Genomic DNA, 27,609 nt, shown 5'->3' with positions numbered 1-27,609 from the left:
TAGGATAGGTTTTGTTAGAAAAATGTGCATATTTCAGGTAGATATCATAGTTTACAATTGCACCCACCGTCACAAATGGACTAGAATAAATACATAGAGCAACGTGTATTACCTAATTACTAATCATCAAACATTTCGTAAAAATACACAGCATACACTAATCGAAAGACACAGATCCTGTGAATACAGACAATATTTCAGATTTTCTAAGTGTCTTACAGCGAAAACACAATAAATCGTTATATTAGCATACCACATGTGCAAACATTACCAGAGCATAGATTCTAGCCAAAGAGAGCGATAACGTCAACATCGCCAAAAAATATTAATTTTTTCACTAACCTTCTCAGAATTCTTCAGATGACACTCCTGTAACATCATATTACAACATACATATACAGTTTGTTCGAAAATGTGCATATTTAGCCACCAAAATCATGGTTAGACAATAACAAAAGTTGCCCAGCTGGTCAGACAATGTCGTGCGCCATATTAGACAGTGATCTAGTCGTATACATAAATACTCATAAACGTGACTAAAAAATATAGAGTGGACAGCGATTGATAGACAATTTAATTCTTAATACAATCGCTGATTTACATTTTTTTAATTATCCTTACTTTTCAATACAGTTTGCGCCAAGCGAAGCTACGTCTAACAAAATGGCGTCATAAGCGATTAACATTTTTCGACAGAAACACGATTTATCATAATAAATATGATAAATATTTGAGCTGTTCTTCCATCAGAATCTTGGGCAAAGAATCATTTCTTGGGTCTAATCGTCTTTTGGTCGAAAGCTGTCCTCTTGCCATGTGGAAATGCCCATTGCGTTCGGCATGAATTGTAAACGTGCCCAGAGATTCACAGTGTCTCAGAAATAAATGTCCCAAAATCGCACTAAACGGATATAAATTGCTATAAAACGGTTTAAATTAACTACCTTATGATGTTTTTAACTCCTATAACGAGTAAAAACATGACCGGAGAAATATTACTTGCTACACTAATGCTTGGAAAAAGAGCAGGTCGGTGTCCACCGCGCGTCCGGCGCAGCTGGAAAAGAGTTCCTACCTACACGTTTTTTTGTTTTATAGTGGCTGTGATTGCGCAATCGACACCATTCAAAGCGTCATCACGTAAAGGCATCCAGGGGAAGACGTAAGCAGTGTCTGTATCCTCATAGCATTCACAGTGGCCTTTAAACTGACTCCAGATCAGGGGCCAAAATGTGTGAAATCTGACTCCATGTCAGGGAAATTGCTGTAGAATGAGTTCTGTTCCACTCAGAGACAAAATTTCAACGGCTATAGAAACTAGAGACTGTTTTCTATCCAATAATAATAATATGTATATTGTACGAGCAAGAATTGAGTAGGAAGCCGTTTAAAAATTACACGATTTCCAGAAAAAGTGACAACAGCACCCCCTAGCCTAAAGAGGTTTTAACAACTCTCAGTTAAGCATACAACCGCTCAACACAAAATAGCGCCATGTGGCACTCCCTGAAATTGTTCGGAAAAATATCCTTTCTATTTTTTTCAGCTTTTTTCAATTGTATTCTTCATACTCTACAATAATGCCACGGAATTCTAAACAAATCTTGTCTGCTAAATGAACTAGTGTCGCCCACAGCCCTTTGGCACTGGCAGATCAGGACCTGACACAAGTTCAACTCAGAGAATGCTGTTCTGTTCTTCTGAAATAGACAACATTTTATTCATATCATGCTTCTTTAGACCTGTCTATAATAAATAATGGATTTATTGTGAAGGTGTAGGCGATATTACATTGATTTATTATACTTTTTAAAATGTAGATGTTCCAAAGGTCTGCATCATGTGTGGAAGCCACAGCCCTAGTTCTGTTTAGTATGGCATGTAGCCACAGTGGACTACACTCTTAAAACTTCTTAGGGCTAGGTTTCCTGTCAGTAGGACACCTGTAGACAATTTCCGGTGAAATTGGAAGGCGCACAATTCAAATAAATAATCATACAAATTATGGATATTAAACATTTAGGTACATACAAGTGTCTTATATCGGTTAAAAGCTTAAAGTCTTGTTCATCTAACTGAATTGTCCGATTTATAATAGTGAAAGCATGCCATGCGATTGTTTGAGGACGGCGCCCCACATCAAAATATTTTATATTTTAGCAATTAAATATTAACTTACTTTTTGATAATCTTCCTCTGATTTGCAGTCCAAAGGGTCCCAGCTACAACATGCATGGACCGTTTTGTTAGATAAAGTCCTTCTTTATATCCCAAAAAGTCAGTTTAGTTGGTGCCATCGATTTGAGTAATCCACTCGTTCAAAAGAGAGGAAAAAAAGAAAGGAATAAAAAAACTACCGCTAAACTTTGTTAAAACAAGTCAGAATACATTTCTATTTAATCCTCAGATACCCTGAAATGTAATTAAACTATAATATTTCATACGGAAAGAAGTAGGTTCAATAGAAAGGCAAAATAAGCAGGTGCACGTCCTCTTCGTTGCTCGCGCACAGACTGATTTCCAACTCTGACTTCCAGTACCAAAACTCAAAATTCTTCCCTATTTGGGAAGAAACAAGCCTGAAACCTTGACCAAAGACTGTTGACATCTAGTGGAAGCCATAGGAATTGCAATCGGGGTGCTGGAATTGCATATAGTTTTCCATTGAAACAGCATGGGGCTCTCAAAATAAAGAAGAAATCCGGTTGGTTTTTCTTTGGATTTTCTCCTACCATATCAATTGTGCTATAGTCTCATACATTATTTTAACATTTCTACGAACTTTCTACAAAGTGTTTTCTATCCAATGGTACCAATTATATGCATATCCTGGCTTCTGGGCCTGAGCAACAGGCAGTTTACTTTGGGCACGTCAGTCAGACAGGAAGTGGAGAAAAATAGAACCTAGCCTGAAGAAGTTTTAACCTTTTCAGATGTATCAACCAACAAATGGGTGTTATCATTCTACAGTGGTCCCTGCAGCATATGCTCAAACCTGTGTGATTAGAACGCTTATTTAGATCGTCCAGTTTCGATTGACTCAACAGTCAGCATTTGAGGTAGCCACATTGTTTTTCACAGAAACTTTTTGCACAAACACAGTCCTTACAAAGTTATATTTTTTGGGATGCAATGTTCAGACATTCACAGTAGCGACAGCACATAATCATTCAGACTGGAAAATGTAGGCTACATTATTTTTTACATTTTTTATTAACAACAAATCAATACAGGAAGTACATGTGGGAACACAAGTATATAAGTCCTAGCGCTAACTGAGGAATGATTGACGTAACACAAGCTGTCATAATTTGATAAATCAGAAACCACAATATGAATTAGCTAATAACTAATACTATGTATTTTTTCAATACATCACGGGTGAGCTCACCATTAATTTAAATAATTTAGTAAAACACTTTCTAGAAAACGCAAGTAAAGGTAGTTTGTGCCACTGCCATGTTTGTTTTTTTCACGTTAACTGGAGATAATAAGAGGAGACAAGATGAGTTTGGTCTGTTTGCAGTGTGTATGTTGAAGGGGGTGTGTCGTATACGATCATTCACATCCAATCATTCACTTCCTGAAGTTTACTTGAAAGATTAGTGAAGCATTCCCTTCACCTCATTATAACATCTTTGGTCTGACAGACGTTTACGTGACACCCAGAATTCATTGTATAATGTCAACAAACATGGCGCCACACATAGCTGGCAAATAGATTAGCATTAGCTCATTATAATCACTACAACCTTCAAAAAAGTATTTTACACACATCATACGTGTCCATTACAATCTATGCAATAATCAGAATGCATTATTTGTAATCAATACTTGAAAATGTGGATAAAGATGTAAATATATTATGCTACATACATACATACATACATACATACATACATACATACATACATACATACATACATACTGTATAATACAGTAGACACGACAACACGATATACAGAAAATAAGACAATTCCTTTGATAGGAACGCACACATGTCCAAAGGTAATATATTGTAAGGAATTCAACAAGGAAGGCAATAAAAGCACCAGCTAGAAAATGTGCCAGATCCTTCAAGACTGCGCAAATGTATGCATACTTGATCTGCGGGAAACACTGGGCTTTCCTTTTTGTCGTCTTGTAATGTTTATGATGACTTGCCTAAATTAATGAATAATTATTACTTTTTTATAGTGTATATTTTCTATGGATTTATTAAAATAGACACCCACCCACATCTGCACACATCTACAATGTAAAACCTTCCCCTGCAAATGCACAGCATTATACTGGCACCACAGTGGCAAGCTTAATATTGTATGTTTGCTTTACAGAGAGATGCTGTAATATGTTTTACAGTACTATTTTACTTACTGTAAAGACATATTATGGCATCCTTGCTGTACATTTACAGGGATGCTGTAATGTAAGGAAAATAGTACTGTAGAGCAAAATTACAGTATTAAGCTGCCAACTCTGGTGCCAGGGTAATGCTGTATATTTACAGTGAAATTCTACCTGAAATCTAAATGTAAGAGAAACAATACATTTGTACATAAAATATATTTATTAAAATTGGTAACAACATTAAAAAACGAATTAACAACAGAATTGACAATAGAAGTAACAAGAAGATACAGTACCAGTCAAAAGTTTGGACACACCTACTCATTCAAGGGTTTTTCTTTATTTTTTACTATTTTCAAAATTGTCGAATAACAGTGAAGACATCAACACTATGAAATAACACATATGTAGTAAACAAAAAAAGTGTTAAACAAATCAAAATGTTTGTTATATTTGAGATTCTTCAAAGTAGCCACCCTTTGCCTTGATAACAGTGTAACTGTCCTGACCTGTTTTATGTTGTTTTTGTATATTGTTTAGGTCAGGGCATGTGTTTTGGGTGGGCAGTCTATGTTATCTGTTTCTATGTTGGTTTTGGTTGCCTGGTATGGCTCTTAATTAGAGGCAGGTGTTTTGCGTTCTCCTCTAATTAAGAGTCATATTTAGGTAGGGTGTTCTCACTGTTTGTTTGTGGGTGATTGTCTCCTGTGTCTGTGTCGATGTTACACCATACGGGAATGTTTCGGTTTGTTCGTGCGTTTATGTAGTCTGTTCCTGTGTCAGCGTGCTTCGTGTATTTGTAAGTTCGTTTGTTCAGGTCTGTCTACATCGTTTTGTTATTTTGTTAGTTATATCAAGTATAGTTCGTTTTCGTCTTTGTCTGTTTTGTTTATTTAATAAATCATCATGTATTCACAACCCGCTGCGCCTTGGCTCGATCACTACTCCACCTCTTCTTATGAAGAGAGAGAGGAACGCAGTTACAGAATCACCCACCATTCCAGAGCCAAGCAGCGGAGTAATTGGAGTAAGGGACAGGAAAAGAAGGAGCAATGGACATGGGACGATATATTGGACGGAAAGGGTTGCTACACATGGGAGGAGATCCTGGCTGGTAGGGATCGCCTCCCATGGGAACAGCTGGAGGCACTGAGGAGAGCAGAGGCTACCGGAGAGAGGAACCGGAGCTATGAGGGAACTCGTCTGGCACGGAAGCCCAAAAAGCCCGTAAGCAACTCCCAAAAATTTCTTGGGGGGGGGCTAAGAGGTAGTGGGCCAAGGGCAGGTAGGAGACCTGCGCCCACTTCCCAGGCTTACCGTGGAGAGCGGGAGTACGGGCAGGCGTCGTGTTACGCAGTAGAGCGCACGGTGTCTCCTGTACGAGTGCATAGCCCAGTGCGGGTTATTCCACCTCCCCGCACTGGTAGGGCTAGATTGGGTATTGAGCCAGGTGTCATGAGGCCGGCTCAACGCGTCTGGTCTCTAGTGCGTCTCCTCGGGCCGGCATACATGGCACCGGCCTTACGCATGGTTTCTCCGGTTCGCCTACATAGGCCGGTGCGGGTTATTCCACCTCCCCGCACTGGTCGGGCGACCGGGAGCATTCAACCAGGTAAGGTTGGGCAGGCTCAATGCTCAAGAGTGCCAGTACGCCTCCACGGTCCGGTATTTCCGGCGCCACCTCCCCGCCCCAGCCTAGTACCTACAGTGCCTATACTACGCACTAGGCTACCAGTGCGTCTCCTGAGCCCAGTTCCTCCTCCACGCACTCTCTCTGTAGTGCGTGTATCCAGTTCGGTGCCTCCAGTTCCGGCACCACGCACTAAGCCTCCTGTGCGTCTCCAGAGCCCTGAACACACTGTATCTTCTCCCCCTACTAATCCTGATGTGCTTGTCCTCAGCCCGGTGTCACCAGTGCCGGTACCTCGCATCAGGGATAGAGTAGGCTTTGAGAGTACAGTGTGCCCTGTCCCTGCTCCCCGCACTAGTAGGAAGGTGCTTATCCTTAGCCCGGTGCCTCCAGTTCCGGCACCACGCACCAGGTCTACAGTGCGCCGTATCCGGCCAGAGCCATCCGTCTCCCCAGCGCCATCTGAGCCATCCGTCTCCCCAGCGCCATCTGAGCCATCCGTCTCCCCAGCGCCGTCTGAGCCATCCGTCTGCCATGAGCCTGCAAAGCCGCCCGTCTGCCATGAGCCTGCAAAGCCGCCCGTCTGCCATGAGCCTGCAAAGCCGCCCGTCTGCCATGAGCCTACAGAGCCGTCCGCCAGACAGGAGCCTCTAGAGCCGTCCGCCAGACAGGAGCCGCTAGAGCCGTCCGCCAGACAGGATCTGCCAGAGCCGTCCGCCAGACAGGATCTGCCAGAGCCGTCCGCCAGACAGGATCTGCCAGAGCCGTCCGCCAGACAGGATCTGCCAGAGCCGTCCGCCAGACAGGATCTGCCAGAGCCGCCAACCAGACAGGATCTGCCAGAGCCGCCAACCAGACAGGATCTGCCAGAGCCGCCAACCAGACAGGATCTGCCAGAGCCGCCAACCAGACAGGATCTGCCAGAGCCGCCAGCGAGCCATGAGCAGCCAGAGCCGTCAGAGAGCCATGAGCAGCCAGAGCCGTCAGCCCGCCATGAGCGTCGAGAGCCGTCAGCCCGCCATGAGCGTCGAGAGCCGTCAGCCCGCCATGAGCGTCGAGAGCCGTCAGCCCGCCATGAGCGTCGAGAGCCGTCAGCCCGCCATGAGCGTCGAGAGCCGTCAGCCTGCCATGAGCGTCGAGAGCCGTCAGCCTGCATAGACCTGCCAGAGTTCCTCAGCCAGGATCTGCCAGAGTATATCAGCCGGGACCTGCCCGTTGTCCCGGTGTTGCCCCTTGTCCCGGTGTTGCCCCTTGTCCCGGTGCCGCCCCTTGTCCCGGTGCCGCCCCTTGTCCCGGTGCCGCCCCTTATCCCGGTGCCGCCCGTTGTCCCGGTGCTGGTCTTTATCCTGGTGCTGCCCCTTGTCCCGGTGCTGCCCCTTGTCCCGGTGCTGCCCCTTGTCCCGGTGCTGCCCCTTGTCCCGGTGCTGCCCCTTGTCTCGGTGCTGCCCCTTGTCCCGGTGCTGCCCCTTGTCCCGGTGCTGCCCCTTGTCCCGGTGCTGCCCCTTCTCCCGGTGCTGCCCCTTCTCCTGGTGCTGGCCGTTTATTTAGGGGATGTGAGTTTTAGGGTGGTCATTGGGAGGGGAAGAGAGAAACGGGGAGTGACTATGGTGGTGTGGGGACAGCGTCCAGAGCCGGAGCCACCACCGTGGTCAACTGCCCACCCAGACCCTCCCCTGGACTTTGTGCTGGTGCGCCCGGCGTTCGCACCTTGAGGGGGGGGTTCTGTAACGGTCCTGACCTGTTTTATGTTGTTTTTGTATATTGTTTAGGTCAGGGCATGTGTTTTGGGTGGGCAGTCTATGTTATCTGTTTCTATGTTGGTTTTGGTTGCCTGGTATGGCTCTTAATTAGAGGCAGGTGTTTTGCGTTCTCCTCTAATTAAGAGTCATATTTAGGTAGGGTGTTCTCACTGTTTGTTTGTGGGTGATTGTCTCCTGTGTCTGTGTCGATGTTACACCATACGGGAATGTTTCGGTTTGTTCGTGCGTTTATGTAGTTTGTTCCTGTGTCAGCGTGCTTCGTGTATTTGTAAGTTCGTTTGTTCAGGTCTGTCTACATCGTTTTGTTATTTTGTTAGTTATATCAAGTATAGTTCGTTTTCGTCTTTGTCTGTTTTGTTTATTTAATAAATCATCATGTATTCACAACCCGCTGCGCCTTGGCTCGATCACTACTCCACCTCTTCTTATGAAGAGAGAGAGGAACGCCGTTACAAACAGCTTTGCACACTCTCGGCATTCTGTCAACCAGCTTCATGAGTTAGTCAACTGGAATGCATTTCAATTAACAGGTGTGCCTTGTTAAAAGTTAATTTGTGGAATTTCTTTCCTTCTTAATGCGTTTGAGCCAATCAGTTGTGTTGTGACAAGGTAGATTTGGTATACAGAAGATAGCCCTATTTCAAATCAAATCAAATTGTATTAGTCACATGTGCCAAATACAACAGTGAAATGCTTACTTAACCGACAGTGCAGTTTCAAAAAATACGGATAAGAATAAGACATAAAAGTAACAAGTAATTAAAGACCAGCTGTAAAAAATAACATTATATACAGGTGTGCCGGTACAGAGTCAATGTGAGGGGGCACCAGTTAGTTGAGGTAGTATGTACATGTAGGTAGAGTTAATTAAAGTGACTATGTATAGATGACAACAGAGAGTGGCAGTGGTGTGGAGGGGGGGGTGGGGGGGGGGGCAGGCAATGCGAATAGTCTGGGTAGTCATTTGACTAGATGTTCAGGAGTCTTATGGCTTGGGGGTAGAAGCTGTTTAGAAACCTCTTGGACCTAGACTTGTTGCTCCGGTACCGCTTGACGTGTGGTAGCAGGGAGAACAGTCTATGACTAGGGTGGCTGGAGTCTTTGACAATTTTTAGGGCCTTTCTCTGACACCGCCTGGTATAGAGGTCCTGGATGGCAAGAAGCTTGGCCCCAGTTATGTACTGGGCTGTTCGCACTAGCCTCTGTAGTGCCTTGCGATCGGAAGCCGAGGAGTTCCCATAGGACGCTCTCGATGGTGCAGCTGTAGAACCTTTTGAGGATCTGAGGACCCATGCCAAATATTTTCAGTCTCCTGAGAGGGAATAGGTTTTATTGTGCCCGCTTCACGACTGTCATGTTGTGCTTGGACCATGTTAGTTTGTTGGTGATGTCGACACCAAGGAACTTGAAGCTCTCATCCTGCTCCACTGCAGCCCCGTCGATGGAATGGGGGCATGCTCGGTCCTCTTTTTCCTGTAGTCCACAATCATCTCCTTTGTCTTGATCACGTTGAGGGAGAGGTTGTTGTCTCTGACATCCTCCATATAGGCTGTCTTGTTGTTGTCAGTGATCAGGCCTATCACCGTTGAGTCATTGGTAAATGTAATGATGGTGTTGGAGTAGTGCCTGGCCGTGCAGTCATGAGTGAACAGGGAGTACAGGAGGGGGCTGAGCACGCACCCATGAGGGGCCACTGTGTTGAGGATCAGCATGGCAGAAGTGTTGTTACTTACCACCTGGGGGCGGCCCCTCAGGAAGTCCAGGATCCAGTTGCAGAGGGAGGTGTTAAGTCCCAGGGTCCTTAGCTTATTGATGAGCTTTGAGGGCACTATGGTGTTGAACGCTAAACTGTAGGCAATGAATAGCATTCTCAAATAGGTGTTCATTTTGTCCAGGTGGGAAAGTGCAGCGTGGAGTGCAAAAGAGACTGCATCAGCTGTGGATCTGTTTTGGCAGAATGCACATTGGTGTGGGTCTAGGGTTTCTGGGATGATGGTATTGATGCGAGCCCTGACCAGCCTTTCAAAGCACTTCATGGCTACATACGTGAGTGCTATGGGTCGGTAGTCATTTAGGCAGGTTACCTTAGTGTGCTTGGGCACAGGCACAATGGTGGGTTGCTTAAAACATGTTGGTATTACAGACTCAGACAGGGAGAGGTTAAAAATGTCAGTGAAGACACTTGCTAGTTAGTCAGTGGATGCTCGGAGTACACGTCCTGGTAATCCATCTGGCCCTGCGGCCTTGTGAATGTTGACCTGTCTAAAGGCCTTACTCACATCGGCTACGGAGAGCATGATCACACAGTCATCCGGTACAGCTGGTGCTCTCATTCCTGTTTCAGTGTTTTTTGCCTCGAAGCAAGCGTAGAAGTAGTTTAGCTCGTCCGGTAGGCTCGTGTCACTGGGCAGCTCTTGTGCTTCCCTTTGTAGTCTGTAATGGATTGCAGGCCCTGCCTCATCCGACGAGCATCAGAGACGGTGTAGTACAACTCGATCTTAGTCCTGTATTGAAGCTTTGTCTGTTTTATGGTTCGTCGGAGGGCATAGTGGGATTTCTTATAAGACTCAGGGTTAGAGTTCCGCTCCTTGAAAGTTGCAGCTCTAGCCTTTAGCTCAGTGAGGATGCTGCCTGTAATCTATGGCTTCTGGTTGGGGAATGTACGTACGGTCACTGTGGGGACGACGTCATCGATGCACTTATTGATGAAGCCAATGACAGATGTGGTGTACTCCTCAATGCCATTAGAGGAATCTAGGAACATATTCCAGTCTGTGCTAGCAAAACCGTCCTGTAGCTTAGCATGTGCTTCATCTGAACACTTTTTTATTGATCTAGTCACTGGTGCTTCCTGCTTAAATTTTTGCTTATAAGCAGGAATCATGAGGATGGAATTATGGTCAGATTTGCCAAATGGAGGGCAAGGGAGAGCTTTGCACGCATCTCTGTGTGAGTATAGGTGGTCCCGAGTTCTTTTCCCTCTGGTTGCACATTTAACATTCTGATAGAAATTTGGTAAAACTGATTTAAGTTTCCCTGCATTAATGTCCCCGGCAACTAGGTGCGCTGCTTCTGGGTGAGCATTTTCTTGTTTGCTAATGGCAGAATACAGCTCAATCAATACTATGTTAGTGCCAGCCTCTGACTGTGGTGGTATGTAAACAGCTACAATGAATATAGGTAATGTGGTCTGCAGCTTATCATGAGAAACTCTACCTCAGGCGAGCAATAGCTCGAGACTTCCTTAGATATTGTGCACCAGCTGTTGTTTACAAAAATATATAGACCGCCACCCCTTGTCTTACCAGACGCCGCTGTTCTATCCTGCCGGTACATCGTATTATTATATTAGTATTAGCAGTATGTAGTTCAACGTTGGCTAGCAATTAATATACTTATAGACAAGGCACCTACCTAGCAGCTGCTGAAAATATTCTTCCACCTCACAGCCACTTAAAGAAGACATTTACTAAAATAGTCCTCAGCTTCATGTGTCTCACCCGACAGCATAAGGTTGGCGCCTGAAATGGATCATTTGAATCTACAGTAAGCGTAAGCTATTACTGTAAAGAAATACAGTATTTTAGAGTATTTTTTACTAGAGGCTTTCAAATGACAGTTAAACACAATATTTTTCAGCATGTTACCTATAATGCAGTGCAATCTACAGCATGAATGCTGTAAAACACAGTTATGGTGTTATACTGTGCATCCTACAGTGTTTTACTGTTGACATTACAGAAAGGTCTTACACTGTAGGTCTAGAAAGCTACCACTCGTCCCCGGCATGCATGCGCACGGGAGGTAGAGAAGGCTTATGCAGGCAAGAATGTGCTGAAAACGAGCATGTTTGTAAGGGGGTCATATAAACATTTATTTTTACAGGCAAAATACCATCAATCCTACAGGATGTGGAAGCAGTACTACAGTGTTGTTTTGAATTATGTACAGCGAGTACATTTTAGAGCAGATGCTCTTAACAAACTGCAGCATACCCCTGAAGCCTGTGTGCTCAGTTGTCAGTCCCCTGTGTAGGTTTGAGGAGGATAAACTAGTTTTTCTTGTGTCCGTGTTTTGTTTTTTCTCTTACAGGTTGAGCGGGAAATAGCGATTCTGAAGCTCATAGAACACCCTCACGTTCTAAAGCTGCACGACGTCTACGAAAATAAGAAATACTTGTGAGTATCGTTATCGCCTCTATGAATTCATAATCAAATTGTTTATGTTCCTACACGGGGGAGGGTATTAGCATCTGAAGTCTGCTTAGCGTCCAATTCGTAATTGTATTGGTGTTGTAATATTGAAGATAGCAGAAATGATACACCACTTCACATGATACAATGACACACCTCTTCATCCGTAAGAGTCAGGGGCTACTTCCTGTTTCACCAGCCATTGTGTCGGTCCCAGTCATCTGTAATAATAGTGGATATTATGACAGCGAATGATATTAACTGTGTGTCTCCCCCAACACGTGACAGTCAACAACATCAAACCCTCTGAGCTTGACAGCCAAACAGCCAATTAGGGCTAACCCTTTCTGTTAGGCTCTGCCCTCAGAGATCAAAGCGAACCATCTGATTGGTTAACGGCAACACTGAATGTGACAGAAGGGTAGATGGCACATTAGAGTGAAGCTAGTCGTTTATTCATGCTCGTTTGAGAGTTTGCTAATAGGGCCAGAAACCCTCTATTATGAAAACACTGCGACAGGCTTATCAGAGTCTGCCTCACAAATGGCACCCTATTCCCTATACAGTGCATTACTTTTGACCAGAACTCTACGAGCCCTGGTGAAAATAAGTGGTCTAAATAAAGAACAGAGTGCCATTTGCGACACAGTCAAGGACGGCACTGCGTTAGCGAACATTAACCACGGAGAGTGACACCCTCATCAGTCTGGTCCAGCAACACACACACACACACACCATACACCCATGCGTCCAGACATGTGCATGCACAGACAAACACTAACACGTACACACACACACCACACACACACACGTGATCTAATATTAGCTATGGTGAGTGGCAGGTCCATCAGTCTGGTGCTGTAGCTGTGTTCTCCAGAGGACTCATATAAGTCCGAAATGGCACCCTATTCGCTATACTTTTGACCAGAACCAATAGGACTCAATTGTGCACAATGTAGGGAATAGGGTGCCATTTCAGACACAGGCTTTGCGTACTCCACCAGATTGTATACGTCCTCAATGGGGCTTAAAGGCCAAATAGGACTACACCGAGTATTTATACACCATGTTCTACATGATAATGTAATATAATTTCTCATATTTTGATATAAGCATACAGCGCCGCGAAAAAGTATTTGCACCCTTTGTGATTTTCTATATTTTTGCATATTTTTGATACTGAATGTTATCAGATCTTCAACCTAATACCTAATACCTAATCTGAGTTAACAAATAATATAAATATATACTTTCGCTATATATACAAAAGTATGTACAGACCCTTTCAAATTAGTGGAATCTGATATTTCAACCATCCCCATTGCTCACAGGTGTATAAAATCGAGCACACAGCCATGCAATCTCCATAGACAAGCATTGGCAGTAGAATGGCCTTACTGAGGAGCTCAATGACTTTCAACATGGCACCATTATAGGATGTCACCTTTCCAACAGGTCAGTTTGTCAAATTTCTGCCCTGCTAGAGCTGCCCTAGTCAACTGTAAGTGCTGTTGTTGCGAAGTGGAAACGACTAGAAGAAACAATAGCTCAGCAGGCTTGGGGGTAGAAGCTGTTTAGAAGCCTCTTGGACCTAGACTTGGCACTACAGTACCACTTGCCGTGCAGTTGCAGAGAGAGCAGTCTATGACTAGGCTGGAGACTGGAGACTTTACAATGTTTAGAGCCTTCCTCTGACACCTCCTGGTATAGAGGTCCTGGATGGCAGGAAGCTTGGCCCCAGTGATGTACTGGGCCATACCGATTACCCTCTGTAGTGCCTTGCGGTCGGAGGCCGAGCATACCAGGCGGTGATGTAACCAGTCAGGACGCTCTCGATGGTGCAGCTGTAGAACCTTTTGAGGATCTGAGGACCCATGCCAAATGTTTTTAGTCTCCTGAGGGGGAATAGATTTTGTCGTGCCCCCTTCACAAATGTCTTGGTGTGCTTGGACCATGTTAGTTTGTTGGTGATGTGGACACCAAGGAACTTGAATCTCTCAACCTGCTCCACTACACCCCCGTCAATGAGAATGGGGGGTGTGTGCTCAGTCCTCTTTTTCCTGTAGTCCACAATCATCTCCTTTGTCTTGATCACGTTGAGGGAGAGGATGTTGTCCCTGCACCACACGGTCAGGTCTCTGACCTCCTCCATATAGGCTGTCTCGTTGTTGTCGGTGATCAGGCCTACCACTGTTGTGTCATCTGAAAACTTAATGATGGTGTTGGAGTCATGCCTGGCCATGTAGTCATGAGTGAACAGGGAGTACAAGAGGGGACTGAGCACGCACCCCTGAGGGGCCACTGTGTTGAGGATCAGCGTGGCGAATGTGTTGTTACCTACCCTTACCACCTGGGGTGGCCCCTCAGGAAGTCCAGGATCCAGTTGCAGAGGGAGGTGTTTAGTCCCAGGGTCCTTAGCTTAGTGATTAGCTTTGAGGCCACTATGGTGTTGAACACTGAGCTGTAGTCAATGAATAGCACTATCACATAGGTGTTCTTTTTGTCCAGGTGGGAAAGGGCAGTGTGGAGTGCAAAAGAGACTGCATCATCTGTGGATCTGTTGGGGTGGTATGCAAATTGGAGTGGGTGTAGGTTTTCTGGGATACTGGTGGGATACATGGCTACAGACGTGAGTGCTAAGGGTCGGCAGTCATTTAGGCAGGGTACCTTAGTGTTCTTTGGCACAGGGACTATGGTGGTCTGCTTGAAACATGTTGGTATTACCGACACAGACAGGGAGAGGTTGAAAATGTCAGTGAAGACAGTTGCTAGTTAGTCAGCGCTTGCTCGGAGTACACGTCCTGGTAATCCTTCTGGCACTGCGGCCTTGTGAATGTTGACCTGTTTGAAGATCTTACTCACATCGACTGCGAAGAGCGTGATCACACAGTCGTCTGGAACAGCTGATGCTCTCATGAATGTTTCAGTGTTACTTCCCTTGAAGCGAGTATAGAAGTAATATAGCTCGTCTGGTAGGCTAGTGTCACTGGGCAGCTCTTGGCTGTGCTTCCCTTTGTAGTCTGTAATGGTTTGCAAGCCCTGCCACATCACAGATGCCTGATGAAGATCTAAGGGTCGAAACGTTGTAAATAAATATTTTCTGGGAGCATGAGCAGGACTGTGTGGCGTTTTCCTCTCTGTTTTCTTTGAATAGTGTCCCAGAGGAAAACATTGATCCTTTGGATGTCTCTCTCCCTTCTTAATTCTCTCTCTCTTCTTAATTTCTTACTTTCTTTCCTTCTTTCCTTCTTTCTTCCTTCTTACTTTTTCAGTCTCACTTATTTCATTCACCTTTCTAATTGCTCTGTCCCCCCCACCTCCCAGGTATTTGGTGTTAGAGCACGTCTCAGGAGGAGAGCTCTTTGACTACCTGGTAAAGAAGGGACGGTTAACACCCAAGGAGGCCAGGAAGTTCTTCAGACAGATAATCTCTGCGCTGGACTTCTGCCATATTCACTCCATATGGTAAGCATGTTCTATATTCATTATATCCTTAACACTTACTGAGAACCCTTTTGGTTACAGGTAGAACCCTTTTGGGTTCCATTTAGGATGCTTTCCACAGAATCTCTACATGGAACACAAAATGGTTGTATGTGGAACTATAAAAGGTTCTCCCTGGAACCAAAAATGGTCATCCTTTGGGGACAGCAGAAAACCATTTTGGAACCCTTTTTTTCTAAGAGTGTATAGAATCAATATTTTAGTTGATTTTTCATCATTGGAGACACATGATGTCGCAAAGGCCAAATGGAATGTCATAGGAATAAGCAGTCCTTAGTCCAATGGGTTTGTTTGGTTGCTATTTATGCTAGGGTTTGACCAGTCCTTTTCTTTTAATATCATGTACAAATTTATTCTTCAGTAGAAATGTACCCTAGAGGATCCTATTCCTCAAAGGTTAAAGTGCTTTGGATATCATTACACGTGTAAGGTGATAAAAACTGAAAGCAGATCTAGCAAACTCAGTGGAGATGGATGGCATCTCCAGAGTTAGCCATCCCTGTGATCAGGTCTGGCGACTCGTATGTCTGTTATTTAACAATGAAGTAAGGTATGCACTCTTAGAAAAAATGGTTCCAAAGGGTTCTTTGAGGAGGAATAGTGTTCTACCAAGAACTGTTTTGATCTAAAGATTCCTTTTTGGAAGACAATGGTTCTTTGTAAGGCAAAGGGTTCTACCTAGAACCTTTAACATCCTAAGAGCCATTTTAGGAGGAAATGGTTCTTGAATTATTCTTTGGAAGGCAAGAGGGATTCTTTAGATGGCAAGAAGGGTTCTACATAGAACCATTTATCATATTTCCCAGGATGCTCTATTGCAGGGTGATTGTCTGTGTAATATATGTGTTTTTGTATGTACGTTGATCGGTTGATATTTTATGCTACACAGTGATACTCTATATAACATACATTTTTCCAATCTGTTAGTAGTTACTGAGATGATTGTTCCAGTTGAAATGATTGATGTAGTCTCACTATTCAATTCCCCTACCTTGGCATTCATTGTGAATCCGGGTTGCGGGGGATTTATTGGATATCCCAATTCTGTCTGGATCCCAATAGGAATTACACATCACTTTGCAAGCCAGCATAATGTGACTTGCAGGCTCGATGTGGCCTGTAAACCAGGAGTTTTCCAACACCACTGTGTTAGGTTATAACTAGGCCCTCAAAGAAAGGCTTTATGATGTATGTAATGTATTGTCATAAAGAAAACAACTTTAAAAGCTAATAAAGCGGGTGGAACCGTACATAGAGGGTATTCAGACCTCTTGACTTCTTCCACATTTTGTTACATTACAACCTTATTCTAAAATGTATTCAATAGTTTTTTCCCCTCATCATCCTATACAAAACACCCCACAATGACAATGCAAAACAGTTATTTTTTTTGCAAATGTATTAAACATAAAAAACGGAAATATCACATTTACATAAGTATTCAGACACTTAATACTTTGTTGAATCACCTTTGGCGGCAATTACAGCCTTGAGTCTTCTTGAGTATTACGTTACTTTAACAACTTTTATTTGGGGAGTTTCTCCCATTCTTCTCTGCATATCCTCTCAATCTCTGTCAGGTTGGATGGGGAGTGTCGCTGCACAGCTAATTTCAGGTCTCTCCAGAGATGTTCAATCAGGTTCAAATCCGGACTCTGACTGGGCCACTCAAGGACATTCAGAGACTTGTCCCGAAACCAATCTTGCGTTCTCTTGGCTGTGTGCTTAGGGTTCTTGTCCTGTTGGAAGGTGAACCTTCGCCCCAGTCTGAGGTCCTGAGTGCTCTGGAGCAGGTTTTCATCAAGGATCCCTCTGTATCAAGGATCCCTCAGTTCATCTTTGCCTCGATCCTTACTAGTCTCCCAGTCTCTGCCGCTGAAAGACATCCCCACAGCATGATGCTGCCATCACCATGCTTCACCTTAGGGATGGTGCCAGGTTTCCTCCAGACGTCATGCTTGGTAATTAGGCCAAAGAGTTAAATTTTGGTTTCATCAGACCAGAGAATCTTGTTTTTCATTGTCTGAGAGCGAGCAGCATACCACCCAGCATCCCACTGCTGGCTTGCTTCTGAAGCTAAGCAGGGTTGGTGCTGGTCAGTCCCTGGATGGGATACCAGATTCTGCTGGAAGTGGTGTTGGAGGGCCAGTAGGAAGCGCCCTTTCCTACTGGCTAAATTCCCAATCTGGCCTTCATACTATCATGGCCACCTAATCATCCCCAGCTTACAATTGGCTCATTCCTAATTTCCCCTGTAACTATTCCCCATGTTGTTGCTGTAAATGAGAACGTGTTCTCAGACAACTTACCTGGTAAAGTAAGGGTTAAATAAATTAGTCTTTAGGTGACTTTTGGCAAACTCCAAGTGGGCTGTCATGTGCGTTTTACTGAGGAGTTTATTCTATTTGGCCACTCTAACATAAAGGCCTGATTGGTAGAGTTCTGCAAAGATGGTTGTCCTTCTGGAAGGTTCTCCCATTGCCACATAGGAACTCTGGAACTCTGTCATAGTGACCATCGGGATCTTGGTCACCTTCCTGACCAAGGCCCTTCTCCCTCGATTGTTCAGTTTGGCCGGGCGGCCAGCTCTAGGAAAAGTCTTGGTGGTTCCAAACTCTTGGGGACCTTCAATGCTGCTGAAATGTTTTGCTACCCTTCCACAGAGCTGTTCCTCGCACAATCCTGTCTCGGAGGTCTATGGATAACTCCTTCGACCTCATTGCTTGGTTTTTGCTCTGGCATGCACTGTCAACTGTGGTACCTTACATAGACAGGTGTGTGACTTTCCAAGTCTTGTCCAATCAATTGAATTTACCACAGGTGTACTCCAATCAAGTTGTAGAATCATCTCAAGGATGTTCATTGGAAACAGGATGCACCTGAGCTCAATTTCAAGTCTCATAGCAAAGGGTCTGAATACCTATGTGAATAAGGTATTTCTGTTTTAGTTTTTTTATACATTTGCTCAAATGTATAAAAAACTGCTTTTGCTTTGTCATTATGAGGTATTGTGTGTAGATTAATCATGAACACTTAATTTTAAGGGAAGGGGTCTGAATACATAACGGAAGGGGTCTGAATACTTTCCGAATGCACTTTATTTTCTTAAACATGGGTGCTTATTGATTAGCCATTGTTATGTTCATTTTGAGATCTTAAGTAACATCAGGTACTGCTGGAATGTCTACCAATGGCATGTCCATGTTTTTGTGAGACATTACACTGGTCACTCAAACTATTTATAAAGAATTTATGAAGTAGTTGAAGCCATGCAAAAACACTTAACTAATGATAGGTACATGGTTTATAAAGACCTATATTAAACATCTTATGAATGATCTTATTAATAATTATTAAATACTTCAATAGAAATGTGTGAATTTCCAAATGAGGGAATAATTATTAATAAATATTGAATAAACTATTTATTAATCCATTATAAATGCTTTATTATCTGGGGTTATTATAAAGTGCTATCAAATAAAGAATTGAAATACTGAGCTATATTGTATGTTCAAAACAATGAGGAAATTATATTATTTTATACTAATCCAATTGCTCAGAGAATGACATTTTGTGAACAAGTATTTCTTTTTTCACCTTGCGAGTATAATGCCCCTGAGCTTTTTCAGAAAATGTTTTATGAGTTGATCTTAGACCATTCCTCCATCAAGATCCTTGATTTAATTTCCCGGTACTGGGTTAAGTTCATGATGCTGTTTGCTTTAGCAAGGGCCCCAGGACCAATGGATGCAAAATAGCCCCATAACATCAAATATCCACCACCATATTTAACAGTAGGTATGGGGTTATTTTCGGCTCATGTATTCTCATTTCGATGCTAAGCCTACCACTGGTGTGCGTGGCCAAAGAGCTCTATTTTCACGTCATCCAACAAACGTAAACAGCATTGGCACATGAAATGGAGCACATGGAATTGTTTTGAGATGGTCATACCATGGATCATTTAACTATTAGATTTTGAATTTTAGGACTCCTTTTAGGTATAAAAACAAATGTTTAAAAAATGATTTGATGAAATATTGAATTTGGCCTTTACTAATATAGCCCAAAGAACTGCATTGAATAAAACATTAATAATTGGGAAAAAAAATACATAAAAAAAAAATGTCATAAGGAATAAGGTTTTGAAGTATCTGTCCTATATCTAGGATATATAAGAAAGCTCAAGAATAATTTTTGTTATTTTGGACACAGAAATGTAACCCTGTATTTTTGATGGCACAAAACTACCTCCATACTTCCATTAGTTTCTATGGATAACCTTCAGGCGAGTCCTGTGACACTAGTGGGGGTTGTAGAGCAAAACTGTTCGGGAGAATCTGCCATTTCTATAGTGGGGTCATATTAGTTTGTAGGCCAAACTGTTCGGACGCTACAGATGTTTTCGTGAGAAGACCACTCTTTGGGATGTCTCATGGACTGACAAACACAGCTGTAGTTTGGCCACCTTCCACTGCAGATGCGGAAGGCCGTCGTAGGCGGATGTAGTGGATTGATGCAATGCAAAAAACCTGATAGCTCTAGCTTATTCTGTTACTTAGATTGATGCACTGGTGCGTCAATAGGATTCAACTAATTATCAACTGATTGTCGTTGTGGAACAAATGTGAATCTGAAAAGATTACTCTCTTCCTCAATAGTGTGCAACGAATTCTACGAGATGAAAAGCTGAAATTAGTATGACATGCACAAATGCACATTTGTGGCCTGCTGGAGGTCATTTTGCAGGGCTCTGGCAGTGCTCCTCCTTGCACAAAGGCGGAGGTAGCGGTCCTGCTGCTGGGTTGTTGCCCTCCTACGGCCTCCTCCACATCTCCTGATGTACTGGCCTGTCTCCTGGTAGCACCTCCATGCTCTGGACACTACGCTGACAGACACAGCAAACCTTCTTGCCACAGCTCGCATTGATGTGCCATCCTGGATGAGCTGCACTACCTGAGCCACTTGTGTGGGTTGTAGATTCCGTCTCATGCTACCACTAGAGTGAAAGCACCGCCAGCATTCAAAAGTGACCAAAACATCAGCCAGGAAGCATAGGAACTGAGAAGTGGTCTGTGGTTACCACCTGCAGAACCACTCCTTTATTGGGGGTGTCTTGCTAATTGCCTATAATTTCCACCTTTTGTCTATTCCATTTGCACAACAGCATGTGAAATGTATTGACAATCAGTGTTGCTTCCTAAGTGGACAGTTTGATTTCACAGAAGTGTGATTGACTTGGAGTTACATTGTGTTGTTTAAGTGTTCCCTTTATTTTTTTGAGCAGTGTATATATATTTGGAGTTATTTTTATGAAAGCAACACACAGTGATGTATTAGACATACAGTGATGATAAAAAAATTAAATAAATGTTTCTAAATTTCACATAATATGAATAATAATAATAATGCTGGCGGTGCTTTCACTCTAGTGGTAGCATGAGACGGAGTCTACAACCCACACAAAACATTCTATTTTCACATACCCAAATTGCCTGCTATTTAGAACGCAATTAAGGATATTCGACCACAACTTTTCTTTTAAACCACCTTCTTGCGCTAACATCTTTTTTTTAAACTTACTGTCAAGCATGTAATAAATGGCAAACGTATTTGTTATATCTCAGGCTACCTTCAAGTTTCCCCTTTCTATTATATGTTAGCCCTAAAACCCTGTGTCCTGTAAGCCTGCTGTACCTCCGGGGGAAGCACAGTGTTCTGTTTTGGGTTGTTGTCTAGCTCACAATAGGCACACGGTCCAGGGGTCCAAGCTATTATTTGCTGCTGGCATGTACAGGAGATATATAGGTAGAGAGGGGGAGGCCCCCTGGAGAGGGGAAGGCAGGGGGTAATGTAGAGAGAGGAAAGGGAGAGAGGGTGACAACAGTGGGGGAGAGGAGTTGATGGGGGAGGGGGCGATGAGTTGGCAGGTCTGGCCTTGGGGAGATAGAGGGCATTTTCCTGGGGGTTGTGACTGTGTCTGCCTTCATGTCTGTCTATGAGAACCGGAGAACCCTCTTATTTTCTCCCGGCAGCAGCCAGCTGTCAGCAACCTCAGTCTGAGACTCAGGCCCTGTTTCGAATACTTCAGAAAAGCATCCTTCCTTCCTACTTTCCTCAAGGTAATCACAGGTGTAAATTGGTTGGATTGGTGGAAATAATAGGGTGGTAACCTTGATTTCGTCACTTATCAGGAAGATTACAAGGGCCGATTCATTTCTATTCGAACAGGGCCTCAGCCTGAACCTGAGTCAAGTAGGGCCAAACAACAGACATGAACAACAGACAGGGGAGGGAAGGGAGAGAGTCAGTTAATCTAACATCCCGGGCCAATTGGGTCTGCCTAGTGGTTGGGTCAAGGAGTAAACCAATTATTTATCTTTCCTCGATTCCTTGGTTGAACGTATTGTAGGAGAAAATCAGATGGCAGGTCTTCTGCTCCAATGTGTTTTGAGACGGTGACAAAGAGGGAGGACGTGAGGAATCGAGGAATTCAACATTTAAATCACCTCTTGCGTCCTCTCGCCTCCTCAAACCACGTTGGAGTAGAAGATTCAGGGTCCCTCTCCTTGCAGTGATGGGAAGTTCGACTATTTTTACTGACTGATCTTTTGAAGTCCTTCAGTCAAAAGAACACATCTTTTGACTTATTTCATTCATTTGAGTCAGTAATGCCCAGAGCATGCAGGACCCCAGAAATTGGAAAATGCTCTAGCGTTATGATAAGAAAACATTTTGTGATGCAATCTCTATCGCACTCCACACTGCCCTTTCACACCTGGACAAACGGAACACCTATGCGAGAATGCTATTCATTGACTACAGTTCAGCGTTCAACACCATAGTGCCCTCAAACATCACTAAGCTAAGGACCCTGGGACTATTCACGATGAACTGAAAACGTGAAGGAGTCATGATTCTACAAGACTCTCGTTCACATCTTGTTCAGCTTACTGGAGATGTCATTTGTGACCGAGACTTGTAATAGTGTGCTTTACACCATGTACTGATAGTGTTGATTGCTAGGCATACAAATAAGAGTATTTCTTGATACATTTGAAGTGAGGTCTAGTTGTGCCCCAACCAGACAAGATTGTGAACAAAGTATAAAGGTGTTTTATTGCCTACACAAAAAACTGGTTAGATATATGTAAAAATATCCGTTTATGAATGATTTTTTAAATGCGTTTCACTGGGCTATAGTAGAAAAGGCCGACTTGTAAGACCCTAAATGGGTCTTACAATTCAAAATCACACAGCTAAATGATCCATAGTATGACCATCTTAAAACAATTGTATATGTCAGCTTAGAAGAATTACATATTTTGTCTTGCCCATTCACCCTCTATGTCTCAATTATCTCAAGTCTTAAATATCCTCATTTAACCTGTCTCCTCCCTTCCATCTACACTGATTGTGGATTTAAGAAGTGACATCATTAAGGGATCATAACTTTCACCTGGATTCACCTGGTCAGTCTATGTCATGGAAATAATTTGTAATGTTTTGTACAATCAGTGTATATAGCCTTAGAAATAAGGTTTATGAAATCAATAACTTGCTCAAATCAAATAACATTAATATACTGGCCATCTCTGAGACTCACTTAGAGAATTCTTTTGATACAGCAGTAGCAATAGAAGGATATAACATCAACAGAAGAGACAGGAATGCCTATGGTGGAGGTGTTGCTGTATATCTTCAGAGCCATATTCTAATAAAGCTTACATGCTGACCACACCGCTCGCGTCACATGCGTAAGCGTTGCAAAATAAATTTAAACATACATAATATTCAATTATTGTACCCATACTGCTCACGCACGCCAACGAGCTTCTACGTTGCCATGGACTAAAATAGAAGTCAGTTCTATTTGCGATGCTGATTGTGGTGCAAGTCATGTCTCTCCCATCTCCTCATTGGTTTATAGAAGGAGATACCCACGTGCCATCTCCTCATTGGAGAAAAATCCATTTGCGTACGTTGGCGTGTGTAGCCGGTTTGGGTACGGTTTGGGTACGGTGTTACAGAGGATCTCATAAATGACCTGCCTAAATGACTACCGACACGTAGTGCTCACGTCTGTAGCCATGAAACGCTTTAAAAGGCTGGTCATGGCTCACATCAACACCATTATCCCAGAAACCCTAGACCCAATCCAATTCGCATACCACCCCAACAGATCCACAGATGATGCAATCTCTATTGCACTCCACACTGCCCTTTCACACCTGGACAAAAGGAACACCTATGTGAGAATGTATTTCATTAACTACAGCTCAGCGTTCAACACCATAGTGCCCTCAAAGCTCATCACTAAGCTAAGGACCTTGGGACTAAACACCTCCCTCTGCAAATGGATCCTGGACTTCCTGAACGGGCCGCCCCCTGGTGTTAAGGGTAGGTAACAACACATCCGCCACGCTGATCCTCAACACGGGGCCCCTCAGGGGTGTGTGATCAGTCCCCTCTTGTACTCCGTGTTTAACTCATGACAGCACTGCCAGGCATGTCTCCAACACCATCATTAAGTTTGCTGATGACACAACAGTGGTAGACCTGATCACTGACAACGATGAGACAGCCTATAGGGAGGAGGTCAGAGAACTGACCATGTGGTGCAGGGACAACAACCTAGCCCTCAACGTGATCAAGTCAAAGGAGATGATTGTGGACTACAGGAAAAGGAGGACCGACCACACCCCCATTCTCATCGACAGGGTTGTAGTGGAGCAGGTTGAGAGCTTCAAGTTCCTTGGCACAAGCACACCAAGACAATTGTGACGAGGGCACGACAAAACCTATTCCTCCTCAGGAGACTGAAAAGATTTGGCATGGGCCCTCAGATCCTCAAAAGATTTTACAGCTGCACCATCGAGAGGATCCTGACTTGTATGGCAACTGCTCAGTCGCTGACCGCAAGGCACGACAGAGGGTGCTGCGTACGGCCCAGTACATAACTGGGGCCAAGCTTCCTGCCATCCAGGACCTCTATACCAGGCGGTGTCAGAGGAAGGCCCTAAAAATTGTCAAAGACTCCAGCCACTCTAGTCAAAGACTGCTCTCTCTGCTACCGCACGTCAAGCGGTACCGGAGTGCTAAGTCTAGGTCCAAGAGGTTCCTAAACAGCTTCTATCCCCAAGCCATAAGACTCCTGAACATCTAATCAAATGGCTACCCAGACTAATTGCATTACCCCCCCCCTTCTACGCTGCTGCTACTCTCTGTTATTATCTATGCATAATCACTTTAACAACTCTACCTACATGTATATATTAACTCAATTACCTCGACACCGGTGTTGCTCTTGAATTATTTCATATTCTTATCTCTTACTTTTTCTTTTTAAAACTGCATTGTTGGTTAAGGGCTTGTAAGTAAGCATTTCACTGTAAGGTCGACATTTCACCTGTTGCATTTGGCACGTGTGACAAATATCATTTGATTTGATTTGATATCTAATGTTGTGTCGTGTTGCAAGTTCACCTGCCTCATTTAAAGCCTCTTTTGTAGGTGTGCTCCTGTAGGCCACCAAGTGTTAACATGAATTATCAGGATAATATGGGTGCAATGCTTAGTATGTGAAGTTAACAGAGTGGCCTATTTTCTGGGTGACCTGAATATAGACTGGTTTCATCAAGCTGTCCACTCAAGAGGAAGCTGCTCACTGTAACCAGTGCCTGTAATCTGGTTCAGGTTATTAACCAACCTACCAGGGTGTTCACAAACATCACAGGAACCACTCTGAGTATACCAAGCATTAAGAACACCGTGCTAATATTGACTTGCACCCCCCTCTTTTTGCCCTCAGAACAGCCTCAATTCGTCGGGGCATGGATTCTACAAGGTGTTGAAAGCGTTCCACAGGGATGCTGGCTCATGTTGACTCATGCTTCCCACAGTTGTGTCAAATTGTCTGGATGTCCTTTAGTTGGTGGACCATTCTTGATACACATGGGAAGCGGTTAACCGTGAAAAGGCCCTTGCCATGCCCATTCACCCTCTGAATTGCACAATCCATGTCTCTACTGTCTCAAGGCTTAAACATTATTCTTTAACCTGTCTCCAAATCAGTGTAGATGAATGGGTGAAGTGGATTTAATAAGTCACATTAATAAGAGGTCATAGCTTTCACCTGGTCAGTTTATGTCATGGAAATGTTTTGTGACACAGGGTATATCATCCACGTGTATTGATCACATTTTTACCAATGCTGCAGAACTCTGCTCTAAAGCTATATCCATACCCATTAGATCTCCTGACCATAATATTGTGGTCATATGTGAAGGACCGGCTCAATTCGGTTTTAAGTAGCAAAATTTGAAATAGTGTTTTTTACATTGGATAAAAGTAGAGACTCAGGGCTAAAAAATGGTATGTCATACACTACAGTTGAGGAAAAATGGGAAAGTAATTCGGCTTTTTTGAAAGTTGATAAACTTGTAACCTGACTTTTGATTAAATGACCTTTGAATGAGAGTTCTTCTTTGTCTACACCCATTCAGCATTGTTCACACCCTCTTAAGCTTTAGCCCCACCCATCTCTTTAAGGGTTGATCCGAAAGTTCTGTCAAGCACCCAAGCTAACTGGCTAACGTTGGCTAGCTTGCTAGCTACTTCCAGACAAAAATGAGAGAACATCTCACTGACCATTTTACTTGCCCTAGCCAAGCTGGTTAGGCTGTTTTCATGTTCTCCAGAGCGTTGGTGACGACAACTGTGCTGCTGGCAACAATGTAAGCTTTTTTGCCAACATTCACTGACACCGGCCATGTTCAACAGGTGTTGAGCGTTTGTAAATTCGTCAGTTATTCTGCACTACGGCACACTCAGACGAGAGTGCTCTGAAATCGGAATAGATAGATGTAACTGGTAAATTCGCTCTGGCTATCAACATCTGTCGCAGTGACATTCTATTGAAATGCTTTTTTGTTTAGACATGTAGCTAGCTAGCTAGGTAAACAATTAATCATAATCTCAACTCATGATGTTACTACCCTGCATGAATCTGCAGGTAGCTAAACAACCAGGTTCAATGTTAGCTAGATAACTAGCAAAGCAAATGGCTCTGAGATATGAATAATATTACTACACAGATCATATATGTAATGTTAGCTAGCAGTATTTTAATTAAGGCTAGGCGTCCCGCAAGCAGGACAACTTCCGGTGGAACCGAAGGGCACACAATTCAAATAAATAATAATATAAATTAGGGATATTAAACGTTTAGTGTCTTACATCAGTTGAAATCTTAAATTCTTGTTAATCTAACTGCACTGTCCGATTTACAGTAGGTATTACAGCAAAAGCATGCCATGCAATTATTTGAGGACGGCGCCCCACATCAAAATATTTTTCCACCGGCACAGGTTTCATAAATTCACAAATAGCGATTTAAATATTTAATTACTTTTTTAAAATCTTCACCTGATTTGTCATCCGAAGGGTCCCAGCTATACCATGTAGTTTCATTTTATTACATAAAATCATTCTTCTTTATATCCCAAAAAGTCTGTTTAGTTGGCGCCATCGATTTGAGTATTCCACTCGTTCAACATGCAGAGAAAGGAATCCGAAAATCTACTCCTAAACTTTCTTTCAACAAGTCAAAATACGTTTCTATTTACTCCTCAGATACCCTAAAATGTAATCAAACTATAATATTTCTTACAGAAAGAAGTATGTTCAATAGGAAACCGATTTTAGCAGGTGCGTTCTGTCTTCATCGCGTGCGCATACACAAATTTCCAAGACTGTGTCCTTGTATCAAAACTGATATTATTTGTTTTGGAAGTTACAAGCCTGAAAACTTGAACATAGATTGCTGACACGCTGTGGAAGCCATATGAATTGCATCCTGGGAGCTAGAATTCAGTATGCCACTACACTTTCCATTGTAAGAGCATGGACTCTCAAAAAAAATCAGGTTGGTTTTTCTTTGGATTTTCTCCTACCATATCTATTGTGTTATATTCTCCTATATTATTTTAATATTTCTACAATCTTCAAAGTGTTTTCTTTCCAATGGTACCAATTATATGCATATCCTGGCATCAGGGCCTGAGCAAAAGGCAGTTTACTTTGGGCACGTCATTCAGGCGGGAATTGAGAAATGAGGGGCCTAGCCCTAACTAGTCTGACCTAACAACAGTAGTCAAGCACCCATACT

The 27,609-nt window shown here is 43.3% G+C and overlaps 1 protein-coding gene across 4 annotated transcripts in view; it reads left to right on the top strand.

The window, feature by feature from the left end:
• Positions 1–27,609, top strand: part of brsk2a (BR serine/threonine kinase 2a) — a 485,481-nt gene that overhangs the window by 342,024 nt on the left and 115,848 nt on the right. For all 4 annotated transcript variants that reach the window (XM_055934963.1, XM_055934962.1, XM_055934965.1 and 1 more), the window contains exons 3-4: positions 11,833–11,918; positions 15,258–15,398. In XM_055934963.1, coding sequence (XP_055790938.1) covers positions 11,833–11,918; positions 15,258–15,398 — 227 coding nt within the window. The remainder of the gene's footprint in view (positions 1–11,832; positions 11,919–15,257; positions 15,399–27,609) is intronic.

This window comes from Salvelinus fontinalis, chromosome 9, assembly GCF_029448725.1.
Source record: "Salvelinus fontinalis isolate EN_2023a chromosome 9, ASM2944872v1, whole genome shotgun sequence".
Classification (NCBI taxonomy): Eukaryota; Metazoa; Chordata; class Actinopteri; order Salmoniformes; family Salmonidae; genus Salvelinus; species Salvelinus fontinalis.
The sequence above is the reverse complement of the archived record's forward strand: the minus strand, read 5'-3'. Positions and strand labels throughout refer to the sequence as shown.